Source organism: Pristiophorus japonicus, chromosome 5, assembly GCF_044704955.1.
Source record: "Pristiophorus japonicus isolate sPriJap1 chromosome 5, sPriJap1.hap1, whole genome shotgun sequence".
NCBI lineage: Eukaryota > Metazoa > Chordata > Chondrichthyes > Pristiophoridae > Pristiophorus > Pristiophorus japonicus.
The window spans coordinates 116,277,831-116,304,608 of record NC_091981.1 but is presented as its reverse complement, the minus strand read 5'-3'; the positions used below and the strand labels follow the sequence as shown (position 1 = coordinate 116,304,608).

The 26,778-nt window shown below is 43.3% G+C and overlaps 1 protein-coding gene across 1 annotated transcript in view; it reads right to left on the bottom strand.

Moving 5' to 3' along the window:
* Nucleotides 1-22,634: 22,634 nt before the first annotated feature.
* ngly1 (N-glycanase 1) overlaps nucleotides 22,635-26,778 on the bottom strand; it is a 52,045-nt gene continuing 47,901 nt past the window's right edge. Inside the window, exons 9-12 of the mRNA XM_070880880.1 lie at nucleotides 25,789-25,959; nucleotides 24,778-24,963; nucleotides 23,126-23,303; nucleotides 22,635-23,019 (exon numbers count right to left, since the gene is read on the bottom strand). Of these exons, the coding sequence (XP_070736981.1) occupies nucleotides 22,844-23,019; nucleotides 23,126-23,303; nucleotides 24,778-24,963; nucleotides 25,789-25,959 (711 nt within the window). The 3' untranslated portion in view covers nucleotides 22,635-22,843. The remainder of the gene's footprint in view (nucleotides 23,020-23,125; nucleotides 23,304-24,777; nucleotides 24,964-25,788; nucleotides 25,960-26,778) is intronic.

The window sequence follows — 26,778 nt, the reverse complement described above, 5'->3', positions numbered from 1 at the left end:
GAGAATTGTGTACAGTTCTGGTCTCCTTACCCAAGGAAGGATGTACTTACCACAGAGGGAGTGCAACAGAGTGATTCCTGGGATGGGAGGATTGTCCTATGAGGAGAGATTGAGCAGAGTAGGCCTATATTCTCCAGAGTGATCTCATTGAAACATACAAAATTCTTACAGGGCTTCACATGATAGATGCAGGGAGGATGTTTCCCCTGGCTGGGGAGTCTGGAACCAGGGGTCACAGTCTCAGAATAAGGGGTCGGCCTTTTCCAACTGAGATGAAATTTCTTCACTCAGAGCGGGGTGAATCTTTGGAATTCTCTACCCCAGAGGGCAGTGGATGCTCAGTCGTTGAATATATTCAAGACAGAGATCAATAGATTTTTGAATATTAAAGGAATCAAGGGATATGGGGAAAGTGCAGGAAAGTGGAGTTGAGGTAGAAGATCAGCCATGATCGTATTGAATGGCGGAGCAAGCTCGAAGGGCCGAATGGCATACTTCTGCTCCTTAAAAACTGTACACAGTACACCAGGTGCGGTATCACCAAGACCCTATATAATTGTAGTAAGACTTATTTACGCTTATACTCCAACCCCTTTGTAATGAAGGCTATAATACAATTTGCTTTCCTAATTGCTTGCTGCACCTGCATGTTAACTTTGTGATTCATGTAGGACACGCAGTTCCCTCTGAATACCAATATTTTCCAATCCCTCATCATTTAAAAATATTCTGTTTATTTTTGCTCACACTTTACATTATATTTCATCAGCCATGTTGTTTCCCACTTACGTAACATGTCTATATCCCTTTGCAGCCTCTACATCCTCCTCACAGCTTACATTCCCACCTTACATTGTATCGTCAGAAAACTTGGATATATTACACTCGGTCCCCTCATCTAAGTAAGTCATTGATATAGATTGTATTAGGTGATCCTTACGGTAGCCCACTGCCAACCTGGAAATGACCTGATTATTCCTACTCTCTGTTTTCTGTCCGTTAATCAATCCTCAAATCCATGCTAATGTATTACCCCCAATCCCATGAGCCCTATTTTGTGTAATAACCTAATGTGGTACCTTAAATCAAATACTTTTTGAAAATCCAAATACACTACATTAACTGATTTCACCTTATCTACCCTGCTAGTTACAACTAACATTCCTACCAGGCTGCGTGGCCACGCAGCAATCTATAGGTCCCGTGCAGGCCACAGCAGCTTTTATAGTGGGAGAAACCAGGCGTGCGAGAAAATTTGAATGGGGTGCGCACCCAGTTAAAGGGACCGCGCACCAAAAAAAAGAGGAAACATTGATTACAACCGCGAAATACAAACAGATTTGTCAAACAGGATTTCCCTTTCATAAATCCATATTGACCCTGCCCAATCATAAGATTTTCTAAATGCCCAGTTACCAAGTCCCTAAGATTCGAGCATTTTGCCTATTACTGGTATCAGACAAACTGGCCTACAAGTTCCCTGTTTTCTCTCTCCCTCCTTTCTTGTTAAATAAGGAACATTTCTATCTCAAGTCAGTAATATGACAATTAAAAGCATGATCATCCACGCTTGCTGAATACATTAAAGTGAAGTAACCATCTAAAATCAATAATGAACTGTAAAGTTGCAATTACAAAAAAGAAATTAAGAACTGTGGAAAAAGTAGGAGCGCCATATTTCATGTACAACACAATTCAAGAAGTACATTGCATAAATAGGAATGTAGAGGGAACTGACCTAAAGAAAATGTTGTAACTTAACAGAACACAACTTTTGTTTTAGAAGGTTTTAAAGTTAACTACATTTTCCAAGTCTCTAAAATAAAAAAGATCTTGCATTGGTAAAGCAGTTTGGGCTTTACACAGCCAGAAAGTTTACTTCTTCCTCCTATCGTTTGCAAGCTGTCAGTAACATGAAGGGAATCAGTCACATCTATTTTTGCAGAACTCAACGAAGAGCAGGAATGAAACAAGGATGGAGACGATGTGGTTCTCAAGACAATAAAAAAAAACACAACTTTAGACACATTAGAATCTCGAACCTCTCAGAAATGTTGCCGACTTATGAAAGGTTTTTAAAAATCCAGAGCATAAAAATTGTTATTAAATTGACATAGGCTTTTGTATCCATCCCAAACTTTAAATAAAGACCTCTGGCCGGCCTGGTGAGCAGGGTGCGCCTTACACTGATGGATACCGAGGGGAGAGAACACCCACCCTTCACACACACATAACCCCGTTCCTTCTCCCGACAAGGGCAATCGACCCCCACCCCTGCCCTGCTAAATGCCTTTCCTCACACCGGACACTTACCACCCAGGTCAAACCTCCTGACTCTCCGTCTCCTTTGGACATTTTTCCGAAGACTGCCCTCTCTCCGCCGCGGCTCGATGGTAGTGCGGGTCAGTTGCGGTTTAAATGTGGTTTCGGTTATCCCGGTCTCCGCGGTTACCGGCTCCACCAAACCGTCGGCTGTTCCAATCCCTCGCCGTCACATCGATGACGACCGCCGGCCGGCCCGCCCGGCACACTGGCTCTCCGCAGGTCTGTGAAGCCCCGGTTTAAACACTAATATTTATAAAACGTGAGAGCGGGTGGGGTGGGGAGGATGGCGGCTCCTTCTGTACCGGAGCGGCCTCCCGTTTGTTTGCCTACGCCGGATCCGGGCCGGGGGCGGCGTGTCTCCCCCTCAGTATGCCGCCGCCGTTGCAGTTCCTGGTGTTTTAAAGAAAGCCGGGTCGTATCGGGACTTCTGGAGCGACAGTGCGGGCAGGGAGAGGAAACGGCCCGCTTTATTCTTCCCTCTTGGTCGTCGTCTTCGAGCCGGCGTCGAGGCCGAGAATCTACAAAGACGTAAACAAAATACCCGTATTTAAATACTCTGCCGCTACCGCCTCTTCAGAATAAAATGGAGTATCGCCAGCGTTAAAATTTCCTGGCCGGCCGGCAGGCGGACCGTTAATTTAATGTTTAAACGGTGGCCTCGCGCTCTGCCGCTGCCCGCGCGCGCTCACGCAGCGAGCCCGAACAATAGGAGCGCGAGGAGGCTGACATCCGAGTCCGCGTCCCCGGCCCTCGCTCCCTCCCGCTCCACTCAGGCGGACGGCAGGCCGCCTTGTCCAATCGCCTGCTTCCGTCTTCACCGGCTGTCAGAGCCACCAATCGACGGGGCCGTTCCGGCGTGACGTGTTTGATTCGTTTTTTTTAAATCTCGTGCGACTGCGCGAGAAATGACGGAGGCTGAGAGAAGGGGCAGCTGGTGCTGGTGCTGGTGCTGGTATCAATAGTGGGAAAGATCGGCACTTCTCATTTATTTCTTAAAATCAACCTCCATAAAGAATACTAGACGTCTGTACTGATTACCTTTAATGTATTGTACATTGTACAGTTTCTCCAATGGAGCCCACACAGCCATGTACCTCAGGAAACGAACATTGCCCCCCCCCCCCACCCCAGGCCATCTCACCTTTTATATCCTACCCTTCAGCAATATAATCTGATAGTTTCTTCATCGATGCCAAAGTCCCCAAGCTTTAAGTTTCCACACCCCCGTCTAGCCCCTGCTCCAGTCTCCAACATTCAAACGTGGATGAGCTGAAATCACCTGCGGTTTAATGTGCGTAAAACCAAATAAATCCTTTCTTGGCACCACATGCTTCCGCTGCCATCTCAAGGTTCTGCTTGATCCTGAGTTTCCAGGCCCACTCTTTAAAACGCTTCGAAATGTCTTTCTGTACGTGAAGAATGTTATAAACAAGTAAGTAGTACTGTTTTGCTTATAAATCATATGCAAATGACCAGTTTTGAGAAACATAATCTCAGTTAAACCTTTGCTACCTACTGTCACGTTAAGAAAAATGCTACACACTTAATTTTTAAATGTTACACATAGAAGTTATAACAGCACCATTTGGCCCAACCATACTGTCGGCGCTTAGCTTATATGTGAGCAAATAGTCCTAATCGCATTAATCCACCATGTTCCAATATCCATTCATCCCTTTTTTCTTCATTTGGCTTTCCCAGTATTGTCCAATACGTTAGCCATTAGCCACACATGGCGAATTGTATTTCTGCTTAGTCAATAAAAAATGAGTAATCAACACCATCGTTGGGCATGTGATCGGAACTAATAGGCATGTCTACTTTCAATTTTTTTGTACGTTTCCTGGTAAAATGGTAAGATGGCACGTAGAGTGTACCAGTGTTTTTTGATCATTGTGAGTGCTTTACTTCCTTAGTTACTGCTTACTGATTATCTGCTAAAAATGACATTGGTGAAACAGCACATTTCAGCACCAAGGCAACATTGAATAGAGACGGGGAACTGACATTGTGGTCAGCTCGACCAATTGGAATAACTGCTCCAGATCATCAGAAGAAAGCAAGCCCCACCAATAACCAGCAGCTCCAACAGGGCACATCATACCAAAGAACAAGCAACATTCAAGGCTTCTGGATGGACAGGTCTGATGCATCTTGTGAAGAAAAATAATGGATTCAATAGCTTTGGTACAAGAAAACAGGAAATTATGACATTTCTGTGAATAATTCTTTTAGACTACTGACTGATGCGCCAGTGGGGGATCTAGTCAAAGAGGTGAGAATGGGTGAAAGTTAGATGAAAATTTCAGGATGAATGGAAATTCAGTTTACAGTTGTGGATAATGAAGAGGCCACTTTGCCTTTTGTGCACAGTCATTTGCTGAGAATAACTTGAAGAAACATTTTGCAAATGTGCACTCTTAATTTGACAGAAAATTTCCATTGGTTTGAAGAAAAGAATGCATGAAATTTCTCAACTGGAATCAACTTTAAATCAGCAGAAAACAGTTCTGAAATACTTTTTCCGGTCTTCGGAATATAACTTTACCAGTTCCAAAACTGCTTGATTTCTGGCGCAAGGTAAGATGGAACGGTGGTGAAATTGTGGTGCCAGTTATGGGCATTTTATTAATGAACTATGAACTAAATATTCGAAACTACATGCTGCAGAAAATTTGAGAGCTGCAATTGTCATCAATTTGTTGTCATTGTTGGATCTGTCTGGCAGCATCGAATCTCAGCTGAAAGCTGAACTAAAAGATTCTCTTGCATTTTCACTTGCACTGGATTAATCCTGCAGCACAGCAGTTAGTGTTCTGGGTATGATTTATAGAATCATAGAATGATACAGCACAGAAGGAGGCCATTCAGCCCATCATGCCTGTACCTGCTCTTTGGTGAAGTTATCTAATTAGAACCACTCCCCTGCTCTTTTTTCATAACTCTGAAAAATTTTCCCCTTTAAGTATTTATCTAATTCCCTTTTGAAAGTTACTATTGAATCTACTTCCACCACCCTTTTAGGCAGTACATTCCAGATCACAACCACTTGTTGCGTAAAAAAGGTTTTCCTTATGTTGCATCTGGTTCTTTTGCCAATCATCTTGAATCTGTCTCCTGGTCACCGACCCTTCTGCCACTGGAAACAGTTTCTCCTTATTCTCCTCTATCAAATCCGTTCCATGATTTTGCACGCCTCTATTAAATCTCCTCTTAACCATCTCTGCTCTAAGGAGAACAACCCCAGTTTCTTTAGTCTCTCCACATAACTGAAGTCCCTCATCCCTGTTACCATGCTACTTCTGCATCCTCTTAAGGCTTTGGCATTGAACTCAGAGGAGCTGTTGGCGGTTACGGAACAGAAAGGCCTGATTTATTCTGATAAGGCCAGAGAACAAGTTTACTTTGGTTCTCAGACCTTTTCGTTGCTGGATACTGGATCATTGCTGTGTGCCAGCAGAATCGCATCCAATTTTGGGTGCAAAGAAATTTAAGTATACAGTAATGCCATATTGCAACCCCACTGTCTCAAATCATGAGACAATCAGACAAGGTTCTATACAGGTTTAACATAACCTCTCTGCTTTTGAATTCTATTCCTCTAGAAATGAACCCCAGTGCTATATTTGCACTTTTATGGCTTTTTTAACCTGCGTTGCTACTTTTAATGATTTGTGAATCTATACCCCAGATCCCTTTGCACCTCTGCCTCATTTAGACTCTTATGTTCCAAGGAGTAGGGAGCCTCCTTACTTCTACCAAAATACACTACCTCACACTTATCTATATTGAAATTCATTTGTCATTTACATGCCCTTTCTGCATGTTGGCTTACGGTAGAATTAATTAAAAGCTTCTAGTTCGTCATGTACAAACCTTTTAAAAATTACTTATCAGAAATTACTGGGATATAAAAGAACTGCATAATAATGCATTACCACTTCAGAAATGTCACTCAGTTACATCATCATCATAGGCAGTCCCTTGGAATCGAGGAAGACTTGCTTCCACTCTTAACATGAGTTCTTAAGTGGCTGTACAGTCCAATACGAGAACTACAGTCTCTGTCACAGGTGGGGCAGATAGTCAGTCGTTGAGGGAAGGGTTGGGTGGGACTGGTTTGCTGCACGTTCTTTCCGCTGCCTGCATAACGTGGTTATGCATTGACAAACAATCCAAAAGCCCTAGGTGAGCTTAGAAGCATATTCAATTGTGCAATTTGTATTAATTTTAACATTTTCGACATAATAGGCCATCCCTCATGTCACTATAGCAATGGCTGCACAAGCAGCAGGAGCAGCGGCTTTCCTATGGCGCTGACGTGCTGTACATCCACGTAAGTAATTAGAATAGTGATCACAATGCAGCCAGACAACCAACAAATATAAAGTGCTGTAGTTCTTTAGTTCACAGTATTAAAAAGAATTGAACGAAAATGGGTATCCGTAGTTTCAACTTCAGTCACTTCCATTAATAAACGTGGTCTTCTTGAACCAGCACACTCCCCACCCCCCTAACCCCCGCCCCATGTAACATGCAGAGATGGATTGGGGGGGAGGGGAGCGGGGCAGATTGGGCAGTCGCCCGGGGCCCAAGCCTAGAGTACTAGAGTAGGGCCCATACAACGTCGGATTAAGGATAAGGGTAAACAATATTGACATTAAGTGATGTAGCAAGAGCGGAGCGAAGCCGCAAGGGCTCAGGCACATGTTATTCTCGACTTGATGTAAACAGACTGAAGGTGCCCTTTTTCTAGAGGTGCATTTTACACACAAATTGGGGGCGAAAAAAAGGAAAGAGCACCAGCTATGCGAGGAGTAAAAGAGACGAGAAGTAGCTAAACTGATTAAACTAGATAACTTTTTCCAACTAAAAACTCAAGATCATGAAGATGAAGGCCAAGACGATGTTATGCAGTCAACTTCAACAACCATACCACTAGTGGCACCCGACCCGGAGTTGGCCGAGTTGGAGCTCCAAGTCCAAAAAGTTGAATAAGATGAAAACCAATTGCCGCATACTGAGCTGAAAGAGGCACAACTTACGAGTGACATTGGGCTGTGGGGAGACAATATCTCAGAAGACATGCAAAACCATTGGATTTCAAAAGGTAGTGAAGGGTGCCGAAACTGATAAAGACTTCCAAAATTCCAGCATGATTCATACCAAGGAAGGATGTCGCTGATACTGCTTGAAGTCTTTCTTCACACGTGTGCACCCGCTGACAGGGAAACGTGTGGAGCAAACGTGGCACTGTTATTCACCTTCAAACGGTAGAGTATACTGCTTTGCTTGCAAGGTTACAGCACGAACAAGTAGCCACTTTACTCATGTGTTTAATAACTGGAAGCATGGAGATGAGAGGATTTCATCTCACGAAAACAGCCACCAGCATAGAGAATCCATGGTAGTAATGTGCACTAGACAAGCAAGCACTGGCTGTGTGGATGGTGATATTGTCTTCCAGTTTGAAAATGAACAGCAGTACTGGCGCAAGGTGCTAGAGCAGGCTGTCTGTGTGATGACATTTCTCTGTGAGCGAGGTATTTCATTGCGAGGCAGAGACAAAATCATTGGGTCTCCAAGTAATGGTAATTATCTGGGTGTGTTGGAGGATCTCGCAAACTAAGATGCATTTCTTGCTGAACACATCAAGCGGTTCGCCAACAAAGGCAAGGGGCATACTTCATACTTGTCTTCCACCACATGTGAAGAACTGATTTGTCTGATGGGTAGCAAAGTACTTGAGACGATTATCCAGGATTTGAAATCAGCGAAGTTCTATTCAATATCTATTGATTCCACGCCAGATGTCACACACTCAATTCAGCTGACATTTGTCGTCCGTGATGTTCTGCCAACTGGTCCTGAGGAAAGGTTCTTAAAGTTCTTGCCGATAATCGGTCATACTAGACAAGAAATAGCAGAAATAATACTGGCATTTCTGGATGAGAATGAGATCAACATACAAAACTGCCGTGGACAATCTTATGATACTGCTTCAAATATGAGTAGGAAATACGTTGGTGTTCAAACTATCATCAAAGAGCTATACCATGCGCAGCACACTCACTCAACCTTGTGGGGTAAAACAGTGCCAAATGCAGCCCAGTGATCATCAGATTTTTTGACAAGTTGTACAATTTTCTCTCTGCATCAACATATCGCTGATTACTACTTTATGAAAAACTAAAGCCTTTAGGGCTGTCTGTCGTCAAACAGCTTTCTGCTACTTGATGGTCAGCAAGGTTATGAAGCAGTGTCGGTCCTGCTCAAAGGTTACACTCCCATATGCAAAGTGTTGGAATCCCTGGCAACTGATGTGGAACAGAAAGTTGAATGCCGAAATGAAGTTCAGTTGATCCTTGACAAATTGGGCGAACTGGATTCAGCTATTCTCGCTGTTATTTGGAACACAGTTTTGAAGCGCTTTCACCTGACCAATCTCTCACTTCAAGAGTGGTGAGTCAGCTAGAAACAGTATAAAAAGTGAGGGCTTTGTGCAGACCTGCACGAGTACAGCAGGAGCTCAGAGTGGAAAGGTAAGAGTTTGGTAAGTGGAAGAGTTTTAAGGGTTAATCCCTTTTAAACCATTTCAATTACTAGTGTAAATTACTAGTGACAATTTATAGTAGCTTCTAAAGATAAAATAAAATTACAAGTTTAAGTAAAACTGAAATATTAAATAGATAGGATTCTTGTAGGTTTAAGCAGAGACAAACAAGCAAGCTAACTAAGTTAATTGGCCAGCTAGTAAAAACTGCTTCCCTAAACAGGCCAGTGGTGAGTCAGCTAGAAACAATATAAAAAGAGAGGGCTTTGTGCAGACTTGCACGGAGTGCAACAGGAGCTCAGGGTGCAAAGGTAAGAGTTTGCTAAGTGGGAGAGTTCGGGCAAGTGGGAGTGGGAGGTGTTGCTTTGTCTTGTTTTCCCCACCAGTGCTGACTCCCCGACCTGGGAGGAAAAGAAAACGAAGTGTGACGTCACAGCCAAGAGGGCTGGTTGATTGGTGAGTAGTTTTTCTTTTTTCCTTATCTTGTCAGTAAGAACCCTTTGGCATTGTTGCCAAATTAGGTTATTTTAAGGGTTAAGTCATGGCAGGAGAGCCCAGACCCGTGTCATTCTCCTCCTGTGCCATGTGGGAAATCAGGGACGCTTCCAGTGTCCCTGATGACTATGTGTGCAGGAAGTGTATCCAGCTGCAGCTCCTGTTAGACCTCATGACGGCACTGGAGCTGCAGATGGATTCACCCTGGAGCATGCGCGATGCTGAGGCTGTCGTGGATAGCACGTTCAGTGAGTTGGTCACACCGCAGGTAAAGGTTACAAAGGCAGATAGGGAAAGGGGTGACCATCAGCCAGAGCTGGAGTAGGAAGGCAGTGCAGGACACCCTGCGGTCATCTCCCTCGAAAACAGATTTACCGCTTTGGATATTGTTGGGGGAGATGGCTCACCAGGGGAAGGTAGCAGCAGCCAAGTTCATGGCACCGTGGGTGGCTCTGCTGCACAGGAGGGCAGGAAAAAGAGTGGGAGCTGTAGTGGTAGAGGTTTCTATTATAAGGGGGATAGATCGGCGTTTCTGCAGTTGCGACCGAGACTCCAAGATGGTATGTTGCCTCCCTGGTGCAAGGGTCAAGGATGTCTCGGAGCGGCTGCAGGGCATTCTGGAGGGGGAGGGTGAACAGCCAGTTGTCGTGGTACATATAGGTATCAACGATATAGGTAAAAAGCAGGATGAGGTCCTACAAGACAGATTTAGGGAGCTAGGAGTTAAATTAAAAAGTAGGACCTCAAAGGTAGTAATCTCAGGATTGCTACCAGTGCCACGTGCTAGTCAGAGTGGAAATAGCAGGATAGCTAAGATGAATACGTGGCTTGAGAAGTGGTGCAAGAGGGAGGGATTCAAATTCCTGGGACATTGGAACCGGTTCTGGGGGAGGTAGGACCAGTACAAACCGGACGGTCTGCACCTGGGCAGGACCGGAATCAATGTCCTAGGGGGATTGTTTGCTACTGCTGTTCGGGAGGGTTTAAACTAATATGGCAGGGGGATGGGAACCTATGCAGGGAGACGGAGGGAAATAAAATGGGGGCAGAAGCAAAAGATAAAAAGGAGAATAGTAAACGTGGAGGGCAGAGAAACCCAAGGCAAAAATCAAAAAGGGCCACATTATCGCAAAATTCTAAAGGGACAAAGAGTGTTAAAAAGACAAGTCTGAAGGCTCTGTGCCTCAATGCGAGGAGTATTCGTAATAAGGTGGATGAATTAATTGCGCAGGTACCTATTAACGATTATGATATAATTGGGCTTACGAAGACATGGCTCCAGGGTGACCAAGGCTGGGAACTCAACATCCAGGATTATTCAACATTCAGGAAGGATAGACAGAAAGGAAAAGGAGGTGGGGTAATGTTGCTGGTTAAAGAGGAAATTAACGCAATACTAAGCAAGGACATTAGCTTGGATGATGTGGAATCTGTATGGGTAGAGCTGCGGAATACCAAAGGGCAGAAAACGCAGTGGAAGTTGTGTACAGACCACCAAACAGTAGTAGTGAGGTTGGGGATGGCATCAAACAAGAAATTAGGGATGCGTGCATTAAAGGTACAGCAGTTATCATGGGCGACTTTAATCTACATACAGATTGGGCTAACCAAACTGGTAGCAATGCGGTGGAGGAGGATTCCCTAGAGTGTATTAGGGATGGCTTTCTAGACCAATATGTCGAGGAACCAACGAGAGAGCTGGCCATCCTAGACTGGGTGTTGTACAATGAGAGAGGACTAATTAGCAGTCTTGTTGTGCGAGGCCCCCTGGGGAAGAGTGACCATAATATGGTAGAATTCTTTATTAACATGGAGAGTGACACAGTTAATTCAGAGACTAGGGTCCTGAACTTAAGGAAAGGTAACTTAGATGGTATGAGACGTGAATTGGCTAGGATAGACAGGCAAATGATACTTAAAGGGTTGACAGTGGATAGGCAATGGCAGACATTTATAGATCACATGGATGAACTTCAACAATTGTACATCCCTGTCTGGAGTAAAAATAAAACGGGGAAGGTAGCTCAACCGTGGCTAACAAGGGAAATTAGGGATAGTGTTAAATCCAAGGAAGAGGCATATAAGTTGGCCAGAAAAAGCAGCAAACCTGAGGACTGGGAGAAATTTAGAATTCAGCAGAGGAGGACAAAGGGTCTAATTAGGAGGGGGAAAATAGAGTATGAGAGGAAGCTTGCAGGGAACATAAAAACTGACTGCAAAAGCTTCTATAGATATTTGAAGGGAAGAAGATTAGTGATGACCAACGTAGGTCCTTTGCAGTCAGAATCAGGTGAATTTATAATGGGGAACAAAGAAATGGCAGACCAATTGAACAAATACTTTGGATCTGTCTTCCCTAAGGAAGACACAAATAACCTTCCAGAAATACTAGGGGTTCGAGGGTCTAGCGAGAAGGAGGAACTGAAGGAAATCCTTATTAGTCAGGAAATTGTGTTTGGGAAATTGATGGGATTGAAGGCCGATAAATCCCCAGGGCCTGCAAGGCTGCATCCCAGAGTACTTAAGGAAGTGGCTCTAGAAATAGTGGATGCATTGGTCATCATTTTCCAACATTCTATTGACTCTGGATCAGTTCCTATGGACTGGAGGGTAGCTAATGTAATACCACTTTTAAAAAAAGGAGGGAGAGAGAAAACAGGGAATTATAGACTGGTTAGCCTGACATTGGTGGTGGGGAAAATGTTGGAATCAATTATTAAAGATGAAATAGCAGCGCATTTGGAAAGCAGTGACAGGATCGGTCCAAGTCAGCATGGATTTATGAAAGGGAAATCATGCTTGACAAATCTTCTAGAATATTTTGAGGATGTAACTAGTAGAATGGACAAGGGAGAACTAGTGGATGTGGTGTATTTGGACTTCTAAAAGGCTTTTGACAAGGTCCCACACAAGAGATTAGTGTGCTAAATTAAAGCACATGGTATTGGAGGTAATGTATTGACGTGGATAGAAAACTGGTTAGCAGACAGGAAGCAGAGAGTCGGAATTAACGGGTCCTTTTCAGAATGGCAGGCAGTGACCAGTGGGGTGCCTCAGGGTTCAGTGGTGGGACCCCAGCTATTTACAATATACATCAATGATTTAGATGATGGAATTGAATGTAATATCTCCAAGTTTGCAGATGACTCTAAGCTGGGTGGCGGTCTGAGCTGTGAGGAGGATGCTAAGAGGCTGCAGGGGACTTGGACAGGTTAGGTGAGTGGGCAAATGCATGGCAGATGCAGTATAATGTGGATAAATGTGAGGTTATCCACTTTGGTGGCAAAAACAGTAAGACAGAATATTATCTGAATGGTGACAGATTAGGAAAAGGGGAGGTCCAACGAGACCTGGGTGTCAAGGTACATCAGTCATTGAAGCTTGGCATGCAGGTACAGCAGGCGGTGAAGAAGGCAAATGGCATGTTGCCTTCATTGCTAGAGCGTTTGAATATAGGAGCAGGGAGGTCTTACTGCAGTTGTACAGAGCCTTGGTGAGGCCACACCTAGAATATTGTGTTTAGTTTTGGTCTCCTAATCTGAGGAAGGATGTTCTTGCTATTGAGAGAGCACAGCGAAGATTCACCAGACTGATTCCCGGGATGGCAGGATTGACATATGAGGAGAGACTGGATCAACTGGGTTTGTATCCACTGGAATTTAGAAGAATGAGAGGGAATCTCATAGACACATATCAAATTCTGACGGGATTGGACAGGTTAGAGGCAGGAAGAATGTTCCCGTTGCTGGGGAGTTCCAGAACCAGGGATCACAATCTAAGAATAGGGGTAAGCCATTTAGGACCGAGATGAGGAGAAACTTCTTCATTCAGAGAGTGGTTAACCTGTGGAATTCTCTACTGCAGAAAGTTGTTGAGGCCAGTTCGTTAGATATATTGAAAAGGGAGTTAGGTATGGCTCTTACGGCCAAAGGGATCAAGGGGTATGGAGAGAAAGCAGGAAAGAGGTACTGAGGTTGAATGATCAGCCATGATCTTATTGAATGGGGTGCAGGCTCGAAGGGCCGAATGGCCTGCTCCTGCACCTAATTTCTATGTTTCTATAAGAGACCAGCTTGAATCTGAATGTCATGGTGTCCTTACTCAAGTCCCTTGTCGATTTTTGTCAAGACCCAGCGGACAGAGTTTGAGGACTTCGAAAACCATGAGATTAAACTGTGTGGCCACGAGTACAATTCAGCTCAGAGGTGCGTCCAGGTACGCTACTGCCGCTATGACGATGGAGATGCTGAAACCACTGTGCTGTCACCCAAGGAGAAATTCAAAACTGAAGTGTTCCTTGTCATCATTGATCAACTAATCAGTACCTTGAAACACCCACCGCCTTGAAGCATACAAGGAAATCAACTGAAATTTTTAGAATCCTGTCCAAGCTAGCCACTCTATCGACTCATGAGATCAAACAAGCCACAGCAAATCTTGCCCACTCCTACCCCAAAGATCTGGAACCTATGATTGAAAATGAATTCATCCAGTTATCTAGCTTGGTGCTATCCTCAACAGAACTTCAAACCTCAATTTGTGTCAAACAAACTAAGTCAGCAGAGCTGAGAATATACCAATTCCTCCATACACACACCCTCACCCAAACCTTTTCCAACATTGAAATAGCTCTTCAAATATATCTGTCGATGATGGTATCAAATTGCAGTGGTGAGCGGTCCTTCTCAAAACTAAAACACATCAAGGATGAGGTTAGGAACCGAATGGGACAAGATCAACTTAATAATCTTTCAATCATGAGCATCGAGAGCGAAGTACTGAGAGGACTTGACTTCTTGAAAATCATTGATGAGTTTAGCCGACAAAAATCTAGGAAAAGACCAATGTAATGTTATACTTGTAGTTGCCTCTGTGGAGAAAATTGTTGTCGTCGATTTAGTTTCAAAATGTAAAGATTTTTTTTATTAAAGTGTTGTTGTTTACTGTTTATACAGGGTTTCATCAAGGTATCGGTTTGATTGTTTGGAAACATAATAAAATATTAAATGAGTGCCGTCATAGTATCAATGAGAACATAACCTGAGATGAAGACCTGACCTCACCTTGACCTGATGCATACTCAGTATAGTGCCCTGTGACTTAGTTCACTAATGTCATTTACTGCAGGATATGAATAGGAATAGGGGGCCCATGGCCGGAGTACTGCCCGGGGCCCAAGGCACCCTTAATTCGTCCCTGGTAACATGTCAGAAATGCAGCACTTACTCACAGAAGTGCAGAAAAACACATACACAATTTGCCTCACCAAATTAAAAACAAAAAACAGCGAAAACTATGATTTAACAGAAATAAACATTCATCTTTCTTCCTGGATAGGAGAACCAATCAGACTGACTTGGAAATATTTATAAAGATGTTAATTTACGAATTTTGCTGCTGATGTTTTTCTCTCAAACATTCTCCACAATATTAATCCCAGTTCTTATGAAAAGTGTTAAATTATTTTAGGTACTTCGCAATTAAATACCGGGAAACAAACTTTATTGTACTCTCAATTTTTAATCTCCTATTTCAAACATATATACCAAATGAAAATTGTACATTATCAGTTTAATCAAAGTATTTTCTGTCTTTCTCAATAAACAAATAGTGGTTTCTTCTAAAGTAGCTTCCTGCAAATTTTATGCATCATTACATAACGCTTGTTTCTATTAACACTCAGCTAAACGTTTAAGAGGAAATCTATATTTACATTACTCCTGGGACTTGTTAGGACTATAGAATGACAGACAAAATAAAATGGTTTGTGTTTTTCTCCTTTTTTGTTTCTCTCCCTAAACTTCTTAATATTATTTTGTTTAAAAGTCAATAAAAAGTAATAGTAACTCCTACAAATCTCCCCCTCCTCAACAGCATGGTTGCATGTTTATGTAAAGCTACTCACTACAGTCGATTGTTCAAAATCAAATATTGAGAAATTTCAATTTTAAAACGTTTTCAACATTTCAGAGCCTCTTTAAAAGCTTCAAGATCTGGTTGAAATTTAGACGAGGGGAAATTTATTTTTATTTCTTATTCTTCCAAAATCATTTTCGAAACTTGGGGGGTTGGGGGTGGGGGAGTGTTTTTAACACTCATTTTTTGTGAAAAGTTCATTAAAAATCTTTACATTCTTTCAAGTCTCGTTGCAGCTTTGACAAAAGAATTTGCTCCAAGTTTTTCTTGCCCTCTTCAATATTGTCATTAAACGTACAACAAAAAAAATAAAATAAACTCTCATACAAACGGAGCTCAAATAAGAAAGTGAATAAAGTGGTTAAACTTCCTAACAAGGCGGTGAGATTATCTATCCCCAGCCTTGGCGATATGTTGGGATCAATTTTGAAGAAGTTGTTTCCTCTTTTTCTGCTGCCATTCCCTCTATCTCTTAGACTCTGAGGTATAAACTGGGGCACAAACTTTTTCCCTTCTCATAATATGATTTAAATAACCCTGATAAACACTTTCAAAAACTCTGGCAAAATTTAACTGGAATTTACCGTGGGACTTCAACATCACTTTACTGATTTTTTTCCGGTTTTAAACATTTTTCTGAATTTTTTTTCTCAAATTTTTGTTTCACAGGTCTAAAGTTGTTTGCTTTAGCCTCCTTCCAGCGACCATTGTATATGTACTGCACCTCCATCTGTGTTGTTCCAAAGTGCAGCTGCTGCTCAGTCCCTGAGAATGGACTACATGCATCTGGACTCTTGCCCCTCTTTTGCTGTCTCTCTCTCTCTCCCTCTGTTTCTCTATCTCTCTGTCTCTATCTCTCCCTGTCCCTGTATCTCTCTTTCTTTATCTCAGTGGCCAAAATTTTCCAGGTGGTCAGCGGGTGGGATCGGTGACGGGTCGGGTGGGAGATTTGATTTTTTTGACAGCGAATCAGGAACCCGCTGTCATCCCGATGCAACATGCCTTTAGCTTTTAATTTTAACTGCTCGCCCACTGGGTCCACGCTGCTCGTGGACCAAGTCTGGTAACTTGAGGCGGGAGTTGAATGGCCATTAAATCAGCTGATTAGTTGACAGCTTGAAATGTACTCTAAAAGCTCCCACCTCACAGCTGTTCACTTTCCAAGCGCAGAATCTGTTGCTTACTTCATTTGGAACATAGATTGAGCTTTATGCAGGCTGCAAGTGTTTGGTGCAAACTCTCCATCCAGTCACCACATTGGAACAACCTCTCATCATCGATAGATTGCTTCTGTCATCTCAACTTCACCTGCCATCTATTCCATCAGCAAGGGTACCGTTTATACTGTTTCACCTTGGTCCTCAGAATCTAACTAGGATCATCCCCAATACCAGCAGCACCAGGCACACCAACAACAACACCAACCTTCTCCACAATCAACTAATGCTGCACAGGATAGAGGGCATCAGCATCTGAGCTGCCTGGAAGGCCAGGGATGGCCTCACGATTGCCAGATTAATTTCACTTGATTCTGTACACCCTGGCTGCCACATGAGGCATCAGGTTGGCACCACTCTACACCAACACCATAAAGCATCCCTTCAAAGTTCAAGCCATTCGTTTCACCCTCATCACCATTGTGGGGGTACCGTTTTGTCTCACCATTCACTGCAACTCATTGAGCCACTTCCAAAGATGCGCATAAATCTGTCCAAGAACACAAAGTGTTGAAAATAAAGGTTTCAATATTTGACAGCACATTAACAGAAACTTTACATGAACATTGGTTAAAACACCCAAGTCGCTACCCTTCTTCTTAGGCAGTCCCTCGAAGTCGAGGATGACTTGCTTCTACACTAAAAATGAGTTCTCAGGTGACTGATGAGATTTTAAACAGTGGAAGATGCCTGTGCATTAATTCTTTTAACGTGGGGTGGCTGTTGCACACCAGCTACCACATGGGCTTGACAGAGCAAGGTCTTGGTCCAGTGGCAAAGGGATTCAAGATGATTGGAGACCAGGCTCCGCTGCTTAGGCCTAATGCATACACACAAACATACTCCCACTGTCCTTCCTCCTTCCCACAGGTCCTCCCTAGGATTTATAGCACGTAGTGTAGGCCTCACAACCTCGATATTGGCCCGTGCTGCGCCTTCCCTGGGCCTCAACCCCACTGCTGGTCCACGCTGCACCACTCCTGAGCCCCCACCTCTCCGCTCCTCTGGGCTTCGCCGATCCCGACCTCCACTCCTCGCCACTTCCGACCTCCGCTCCTCACTGTTTCTGATCTCTGGTCCCGACCTCCACGCCACTTCCGACCTCCACTCCTCGCCGGTCTCAACCTCCGCCCCTCGCCGCTTCCGACCTCCAGACCTTGCCGGTCCCGACCTACGCTGCTCACCACTTCCGACCTGCGCTCCTCACCGTTTCCGATCTCCGCTCCTTGCCGCTTCCAATCTCCGCTCCTCGCCGCTTACGACCTCCGGACCTCGCCGGTCCCAACTTCCGCTCCTCGCCACTTCCGACCTGCGCTCCTTGCTGCTTCTGACCTCCGCTCCTCGCCACTCCCAACCTCCTATTAGATGTCTTTAAAATGTATTCTCTGTCCAGTTATTTTATTAATAAATGGCTACCCTAATGTGTTGTTAGTTGGAATGATTGCACAAGGATGAGTATGAGGTGTGGCTAATGAGAAGGGGATGTGATAATGTAGATAGAGGGATGGGTGGAGGTGCAAGGTAAGTTAATATAAGGATGTGCAGGAGTAGGGAAGGGAAGGCAGAGTAATGGGGATGTGATGAGAGGCAAATCAGGATGAAGCTAAGTGGCTTTGTACTCTCATTTCCTGATCTAATGCACCACTACACCCAGGTCCTCCCGACGACATCCCTGATCGTGACCTCCTCTGCAACGTGCATTCAGGCTGTCTTGGTCTCCTGGGGAGGTCTCTTCCACCCATGGGAATGGAAAAGGACTTCCCTGCGTGCTTTGACTCCCTCCATAAGCATATGGAGTACCCAGTTGCGACTTGCACCGTGAGCTATGCATTCCTTGGCTCCGTGCGGTGATCATCGGTCAGAGGATCTATTGGAGGCCGGGATAATCCCTATCCCCCGTCTCTCTCTCTTTCTCTCTTCCCCTCCAGTCTCTCACCCCAGTCTTTCTCCCTCTCCCCGTCTTTCTTCCCCAGTCTCTCTCTGAACCCCCCCCACCCCATCCCCGTCTCTCTCCCCAGCCTCTATTTCCCTCCCAGTCGACCTCCCCTAATCTCTCTCCCTTCCAGTCTATCCCTCTCCCCATCTCTCTCCATCCTCCTGTCTCTCTTCCCCCCTCCCATCTCTTTCTCTCCCCCCCCCCCCCCCGTCTCTCTTTCTCCCCCCCCCCCCCCCCCCGTCTCTCTTTCTCCACCCTCCAATTCCCTCTCCCTCCCCTTTCAATCCTCGATCACACCGGCCTCCAACGGATCCCCTGACCGGTGTTCGCCGCACAGAATCGAGGAATGCATGGCCCCGGTGCAAGTCGCAACTGGGCATGCATGGTACTGGTATACCGTGGGCTCGTGCAGAAGGTTGCGAAGGTATTCGTGCAAATCATCAGAGCACAGGGGATTCTCCCGCTGTCCAGCTGAAAGGTCAAAGTTTAAGGGAGAGAACAAAACCCCTCCGGCATTATACAGGAACCCATTGACTATCAGAACACACACTTCAAGAGCTATTGAATGGGAAGACAGATTATTATCTGAATGGTGACAGATTAGTAAAAGGGGAGGTGCAAAGAGACTTGGGTGTCATGGTACATCAGTCATTGAAGGTAGGCATGCAGGTAAAAGCAGGCAGTAAAGAAAGCAAATGACATGTTGGCCTTCATAGCGAGGGGATTTGAGTATAGGAGTAGGGAGGTCTTACTACAGTTGTACAGGGTCTTGGTGAGGCCACACCTTGAGTATTGTGTGCAGTTTTGGTCTCTTAATCTGAGGAAGGATGATTCCCAGGATGGCTAGACTGACATATGAGGAAAGACTGGATCGGCTAGGCTTATATTCACTGGAATTTAGAAGAATGAGAGGGAATCTCATAGAAACTTAGAAAATTCTGACGGGACTGGACAGGTTAGATGCAGGTAGAATGTTCCCGATGTTGGGGAAGTCCAGAACCAGGGGTCACAGTCTAAAGATAAGGGGTAAGCCATATAGGACCGAGATGAGGAGAAACTTTTTCACCCAGAGAGTTGTGAACTTGTGGAATTCTCTGCCACAAAAAGTTGTTGAGTCCAGTTCGTTGGACATATTCAAAAGGGAGTTAGATGTGGCCCTTATGGCTAAAGGGATCAGGGGTATGGAGAGAAGGCAGGGGTAGGGTACTGAAGTTGCATGATCAGCCATGATCATATTGAATGGCCTGCTCCTGCACCTATTTTCTGTGAGGAGGCTCCAAGAACATCCCCATCCTCAACGATGGCAAAGTCCAGCACGTGAGTGCAAAAGACAAGGCTGAAGTGTTTGTAATCACCTTCAGCCAGAAATGCCGAATGGATAATCCATCTCGGTCTCCTGGTTTCAGTCGTGGCTCAGTAGGTAGCACTCTCGCCTCTGAGCCAGAAGGTTATGAGTTCATGTCCCACTTTAGAGACTTGTGCACAAAAATCTAGGATACTCCAGTGCAGTAGAAGGAGTGCTGCACTGCGGAGATGCCGTCTTTCGAATGAGACGCTAAACCGAGGCTACGTACGCCCTCTCGGGTGGACATAAAAGATCCCGTGGCAATATTTCGAAAAAGAACAGGGGAGTTATCCCGCGTCGTGGGCCAATATTTATCCCTCAATCAATATAATAAAATCAGATTATCTGGTCATTATCACATTGCTGTTTGTGGGAGCTTGCTGTGCTCAATTGGCTGCCGCGTTTCCTACAACAGTGACAACACTTCAAAAATACTTCATTGGCTATAAAGCGCTTTGGAACATCCTGAGATCATTCTATAAACAGAAGTCTTTCTTTTCCCTCCTGAGATCCCCACCATCACAGAAGCCAGTCTTCAACTAATTTGATTCACCCCACGTGATATCAAGAAACGGATGAGTGCATTGGCTACAGTAAAGGCTATGGGCTCCGGCTACATCCCATCTGTCTTGAAGACTTGTGCTCCAGGACTAGCTGCACCTCTAGCCAAGCTGTTTTAGTACAGTTACATTACTGGCATCTACCCAACAAAGTGGAAAATTGCCCAGGTATGTCCCGTCCACAAAAAGCATAAATCCAATCTGGCCAATTACTGCCCCATCAGTCTACTCTCAATCATCAGCAAAGTGATGGAAGGTGTTATTGACAGTGCTATGAAGCAGCATTTACTCATTAACTGTTTACCGCTGCTCAGTTTGTATTCCACTAGAACCACTCGGTTCCAGACCTCATTACAGCCTTGCTCTAAACATGGACAAAGGAGCTGAATTCCAGAGGTGAGAGTGACTGCCCTTAACTATATAGTTATCTAGACAGCAATTGACCGACTGTGGCATCAAGGAGCCCCTAGTATATATGAAGTAAATGGGAAACTGGGGGAAAATTCTCCACTGGCTGAAGTCAAAGCTAGCACATAGGAAGATGGTTGTGGTTATTGTAGGTCAATCATCTCAGCCCCAGGACATCGCTGCAGGAATTCCTCAGGGCAGTGTCCTAGGCCTAACCATCTTCAGCTGTTATTAATGACCTTCCCTCTATCAAAAAGTCAGAAGTGAGGATTGTTCAGTGATGATTACAGTGTTCAGTTCCATTCGCAACTCCTCAGATTATGAAGCAGTCCGTGCCAGCATGCAACAACATTCAGGCTTGGGCTCATAAGTGGCAAGTAACATTTGCACCACACAAGTGCCCGTCAATGACTATCTCCAACAAGAGAGTCAGGGGCTGGGTATTCTGTGGCGAGTGACTTCACTTCCCGCCTCCCCAAAGCCTTTTCACCATCTACAAGGCACACGTCAGGAGTGTGATGGAATAATGTTCACTTGCCTGGATGTGTGCAGCAGGACAAAGCAGTCTGCTGGATTGGTACCCCATCCACCATCTTTAACATCCACTTCCTCCACCATCGGCACATCGTATCTGCACCATCTACAAGATGCACTGCAGCAACTCGCCATGGCTTCTCCCAACCCACAAACTAAACCGTCTAGAAGGACAAGGGCAGCAGGCGCAAGGGAACACCACCACTTCCAAGTTATCTCCAAATCACAGACCATTCTGACTTGGAAATCTATCTCCGTTCCTTCATCGTCGCTGGTCAAAATCCTGGAACTCTCTACCCAACAGCACTGTAGGAGTACCTTCACCACTCGGACTGCTGCGATTCAAAATGGCAGATCACCACCACCTTCTTATGTGCAACTGGGGATGGATAATAAATGCTGGCCTTGCGAGCAATGCCTACATCCAGTGAATGAATTAAAAAATGCAGCACAACATTTGCAGCACTCACGAACATCAAAGCTCAATGTGGGAGGCAACAGTTATCCAGTTACTGTTCAATAAAATTGGCAGTATTTAGCCCAAGGCATTGTCCAGTGAATGTTTATTTTGCCACCTTCCAAAGTCAAGGAAGGTCATGGGAGACCACATGATATTACCAGAATGAAATAATGGCAATTTTCATTTGACCCCTGACCTCACTACACATTACCTAGATAATGAACATGTATAGGTACAACCCAGGCCATATGGAGCAAAGGCGCACCATTAAGTGTGGGTCTGAGATGCTGAATCCATAAAAAAAAAAGAGAAAAGATCCCAAAATAATATTCAGCACTAGCTATATTTAACTAATACATATTGAACAATGTTTGTTTAATCGCCATTTAAAAAGAATTAATAAAACCCTGCATTTATATAGCACCTAATCATGTTCTGAAGACATTCAAATGCACTCAACATCCAATTAATTATTTTTGAAATGTAGTCACACGTGGGTAAATGTGGCAGCCAATTTGTGCTGTAGGCACATTTAGTTTGAGAAGCTTTCTAGAACATATTGGATATTTTACAATGCATTGAGAACACAGTACAAAGCACAAGTAACCAATTTTTATTTACCATATGGTATAAGAAAGCAAAGCTATCTTATATTTTACTGATATTCTCCATTGTACACAAGTGTTGCTGTCACAGTCTCCAAAAAAAATTCAATGAAAATCTCAACTGCATCCAAAAGTATGGTACTGAAAATAGTTTTAGTGCAAATGCCTGTTCTATTGAATACGTTAATATAAAAAATTACATGGTTTGAGTAATTTGAAAACTTCTGTTCATGCTATTTGTAAAGTCCTTACTCTACAGCATGAAACCACACGAGGCACATTCTGGGAACAAGGTCACTCTGTGACCTTAACTCTTTATTTACAGGACTCCAAGTAATGACCCTGCGTGGGACCTCCCTTTTTATACTTGTGTGATCAGGTAAGGAGTGTCTCCCACAAGTTCACCACTTGTGGTCAAGGTGTGCATTTAGGTTGAGTGTATACAGTAATACAGTGGTGTTACATTGAGGTTACATACATGACACGAATCTAAATATCCTGAAGAGTTATTACAATCTCCATGGGATACTCCTGACGATCATTCAAACTTTGTCTGAAGAGTTGGGTGTGCTGCCATGCAACAGCTCCTTCTCCACCACTTAGCTCAGCTTCCAAAATTAATTCGGTAGATCCATTAAAGTCAGGGAATGAATGAGTAGCTTGATCTAATTTAAAGAAAAATATGTAAGAATTAAGATCATTGTTACTGTACTTATTTTTCCTTATCAAGGGGAAAAAGAGTGTCAAATTCAATAATATAGCAATACACACCTCCATTTAGATCTACACTGACTAAGTTTGAAGTTAGATGCCATCGAACTTCTCCAGTTTGAAATGTCTGACTGCTGGATCTAATCGAAACATCGGCAATCCTTAGACCCACTGAACCACATTCAAACTTCCAACTGACTTTAGCAGATGATGATCCTTCTGTGCGAGCAATATACACCTTTTTCCAGAAAAAAAATTATAAAATTATACTGTAACAAGTTGTATATAGTAAAACTTTTCTACAACAAATCTGATTGTTTATATAATAAAACAAATTTAGAGAGTCATAGTCAGCTGCACGAGAGCAATAAGCATCAACTGCATGGCCAAATAATTAAAACATCTTTTCACCAATCTATGCTATTGTCCTTGTAAATGAAGAGGTCAACTTTGATCGTCCCTAGTACTCCAGAGCCATGTTAATGATTGAACAGTCAGCGCAAGAAAATGCCCTAACTGGTAGGGTGATTCTATCAGAACAAGCAATGCAAACTTACCAGTACTCTTAACTTCTTAAATTCTAGTAATACCCCATTACACATATTCAAGGTTCCCTCAGCCTTGGTTCTCCCAATCTGCATGCAAGCTTCCTAGACTTAGGTAAGTGGATCATGTCTCTATACAGAGACAGTATACACTATCTCAGGCAAACATAAATTCTGCAGGTGCAGATTTAACAATAGGTTCACTAAGAAACTCCCAACCACAGTGATGTTTTTCCATGTCAGATATCCTGCTTTGCTATGCACATCATAGAACAATTACACAACTACTCCATGTTTGTAACATTCACACTACAACAAAGGAATGTCAAGTAACCAAGTGCACTGGACCAATAGGGAGTACAAAGGTCCAAGTATTCTTTTGAAACTACCATTTTATAAAGTATTAATTTTGAGTTATATTGGAAGGTTGGAGTACCACAAAGATTTAGAAAACAATTTGTTGTACAAGCTCACACCACGATTCATCTGCAACTACCAAGCATTCCCACAGCCCAGCCAAGCTGTACACCTCCAGAGCAGTGTTAATGATTGAACAGTCAGCGCAAGAAAATGCCCTAACTGGTAGGGTGGTTCTATCGGAACATATTATTATGTACACCTACAAGGATAATTTACAGAAAACAAAGTTCCAAATACAGTTCTGCTAAGTCAAAGGTTTACAAGTTGGGCTCTTAGCACTAAAGCAAAAATCATGTTAAATATTTATACCGGCCAGTAGTAGAAAAAAAGCTTATTTTCCAGAAGCTATGCTGAGATTCATTAATAGCTCATTTTCTATATAATTATACAGTGCATCTCTAATGAACCCTTTCTAGCAATAGAAGCACCTTCTAATATCTTGATGGGTGACCACTATTTACATGTGAGCCCGAACAATTAGTGTGGCCAGCTTTTTGATCAGAGATCATCACAGTCAAGCTTAGGACCTTTCTGGTTTGTACTGCTCAGCTACCCACTGCATCAATTAGCTGAGCCATTTGGCAGCCTTATTTCTATACTTTTTTGAAAAAAAAGACATACCCTTTCCATTCCAACAGGTTTTCACTGGAAATGTATTAGAATTCCTACTGGAACAATGAGGGCTTTTTAATAGCTCTTTATGGAAGATATGTACAAATGCGAGAAAATCTTGCTGCAAACTCATACCATTTTCCAGTCTTGTTCCACTTTTCGAAGCACAGAATCCATTTTCCATACACCTTTTTCCCAGTCATTAATGATTTCATTGTTGTTGGAGACTCGAATATAGTGATTTTCTGCTACATTGTATTTGAGATGAAACAACTTTGCTGTTTTTTCTTTTTCAGTAGCTAGAAAACTGAATCCTGTGTTCTGTGCAGAAAGAAAACTACAAGGTGAAAAATTGTGCTCTATACCATAAAATAGCCTTGTATAAACAGTGTTGGAATACATTATTGGGTAACTTGGAGAAGTTGCTGAGCAGAAAGAAAAATCTGAGAGAATTGCCTTCATATGTCTCAGAAACTTATTTAAAGTGTTTTACATATGGTAAATTAATAAATTAGTAAATTAATGGCAAATAAGTAGCACATCAGCCATGAAACTTGTAGTTCCGAGTGGGAGCAGGGCAGGGGGAGTGGGCATTACAAAATTTGGACTCCTACAACTGCCATTTCTCATGCACGACCCTGGATAGGGATGCCAGCAGGCTAATAGATTGGGGGGGGGGGGGGGGGCGCGGAGGGGGCAGCAAAGACAAGGTTGATCCTGTTGGACGTCCTCACAGGTGGACATTGCAGCAAGAGCTAATAGGGAATAGAATCCTGATCTTTTTCCCTCCGCACTGAGACCAATTACAGCAACCCTAACTCCACCCTAGATGAAAGCAAATAAATCAACATATCAGGGGATCAAATCCAGTATTTCACTGGTCCATATGGTACAACATCACACTAATGATGTATTTACCCACCAAGTCATCCTGAATTTATAATGTAATGGCCCTATAGGAATTTGTACTTTCAGCTGAGACATAAAACATGAAATGTTTACAATGGAAAAAAAATTATAAAGAGTCCGGAATTCCACAATATACAAAAGAGCTTTAAAATCAATGGAAAGCTTCTAATAATCAAAATACAATGGGCTGAAAAAGGAGTTAGTGCCCAAAAAGCCAAGTTTAATTGATCATACTACCTGAGTAAGGGCTCCAGTTTCTCCTCTAGCTACTCTCCATATTACAGAGCCTGATGTCCTCCCACCAAGTTCTCCTGGATTAGGGGTCTTTGGCGAAATGAATTCTACAAGTTCAACAATGTACCTTTCCAAAAGTTCTTGCTTCCTGTCTTGTGGAAGGAAGTGCCTTCTCTGAAATTATAAAATAATCAGTAATGAAACCAGGTTTCAATTTAACCAGACAGGTTTATACACCTCGTTAAGGCCATTCTGTATGATTCACATTACACTAGAACTCAAGACTGTATCCATTTAAATCCCACTTCAAAAAATATATTTAATTAAGTAAATTTAACACACTCCTTTATGCCACCAATCATGCAGTATAAATAACCTGATGGTCTTGATAGCAAAATCTATCTGGAATTAACTCACTGCTTCGGACCAGAATGTCATTGCAGCTTATAATGGAACCCCATAGGTTGAATCCCCCAGCTTTGAGATCTGGAATCTACCTGACTTTACATCGAACAATGTAGGTATGTTTTTAGCATGTTAATGTGCTTTCCTCTAACATCAGAGAGTTTTCACAACCAGACTGCGAAGGTCATGAATACAATTTGTATTAACTCCACATGTGCAAAATTTTCACACCCAAAGTAGCACTAAAGACATGTAAATAACTTAAATACAGAGAACAAATTTTGGTCATGCAGATTTCCATTGGTGCTGAATCCAGATTGCAATATAAACAGGGCAGATTAGTCATAATGACTATGTCATTTACAAAAACCTGGATGACACAGAAGTGTTGGAGGAGGATGGCACGATCAGACACCGTGGAGGAATAATGCACCACGATCACAGGGATTGCTGTTCAAGATTTTAATTAGGGCAATTTTAGTGGCGTGAGAGCAGAGTTGGACTGGAGATATTTGAATATGGAGCTACTGAAAAGATGGGCATGAATTGGGAGGTGACAACCCTTGAGGGGAGACAGAGGTTAAAGAT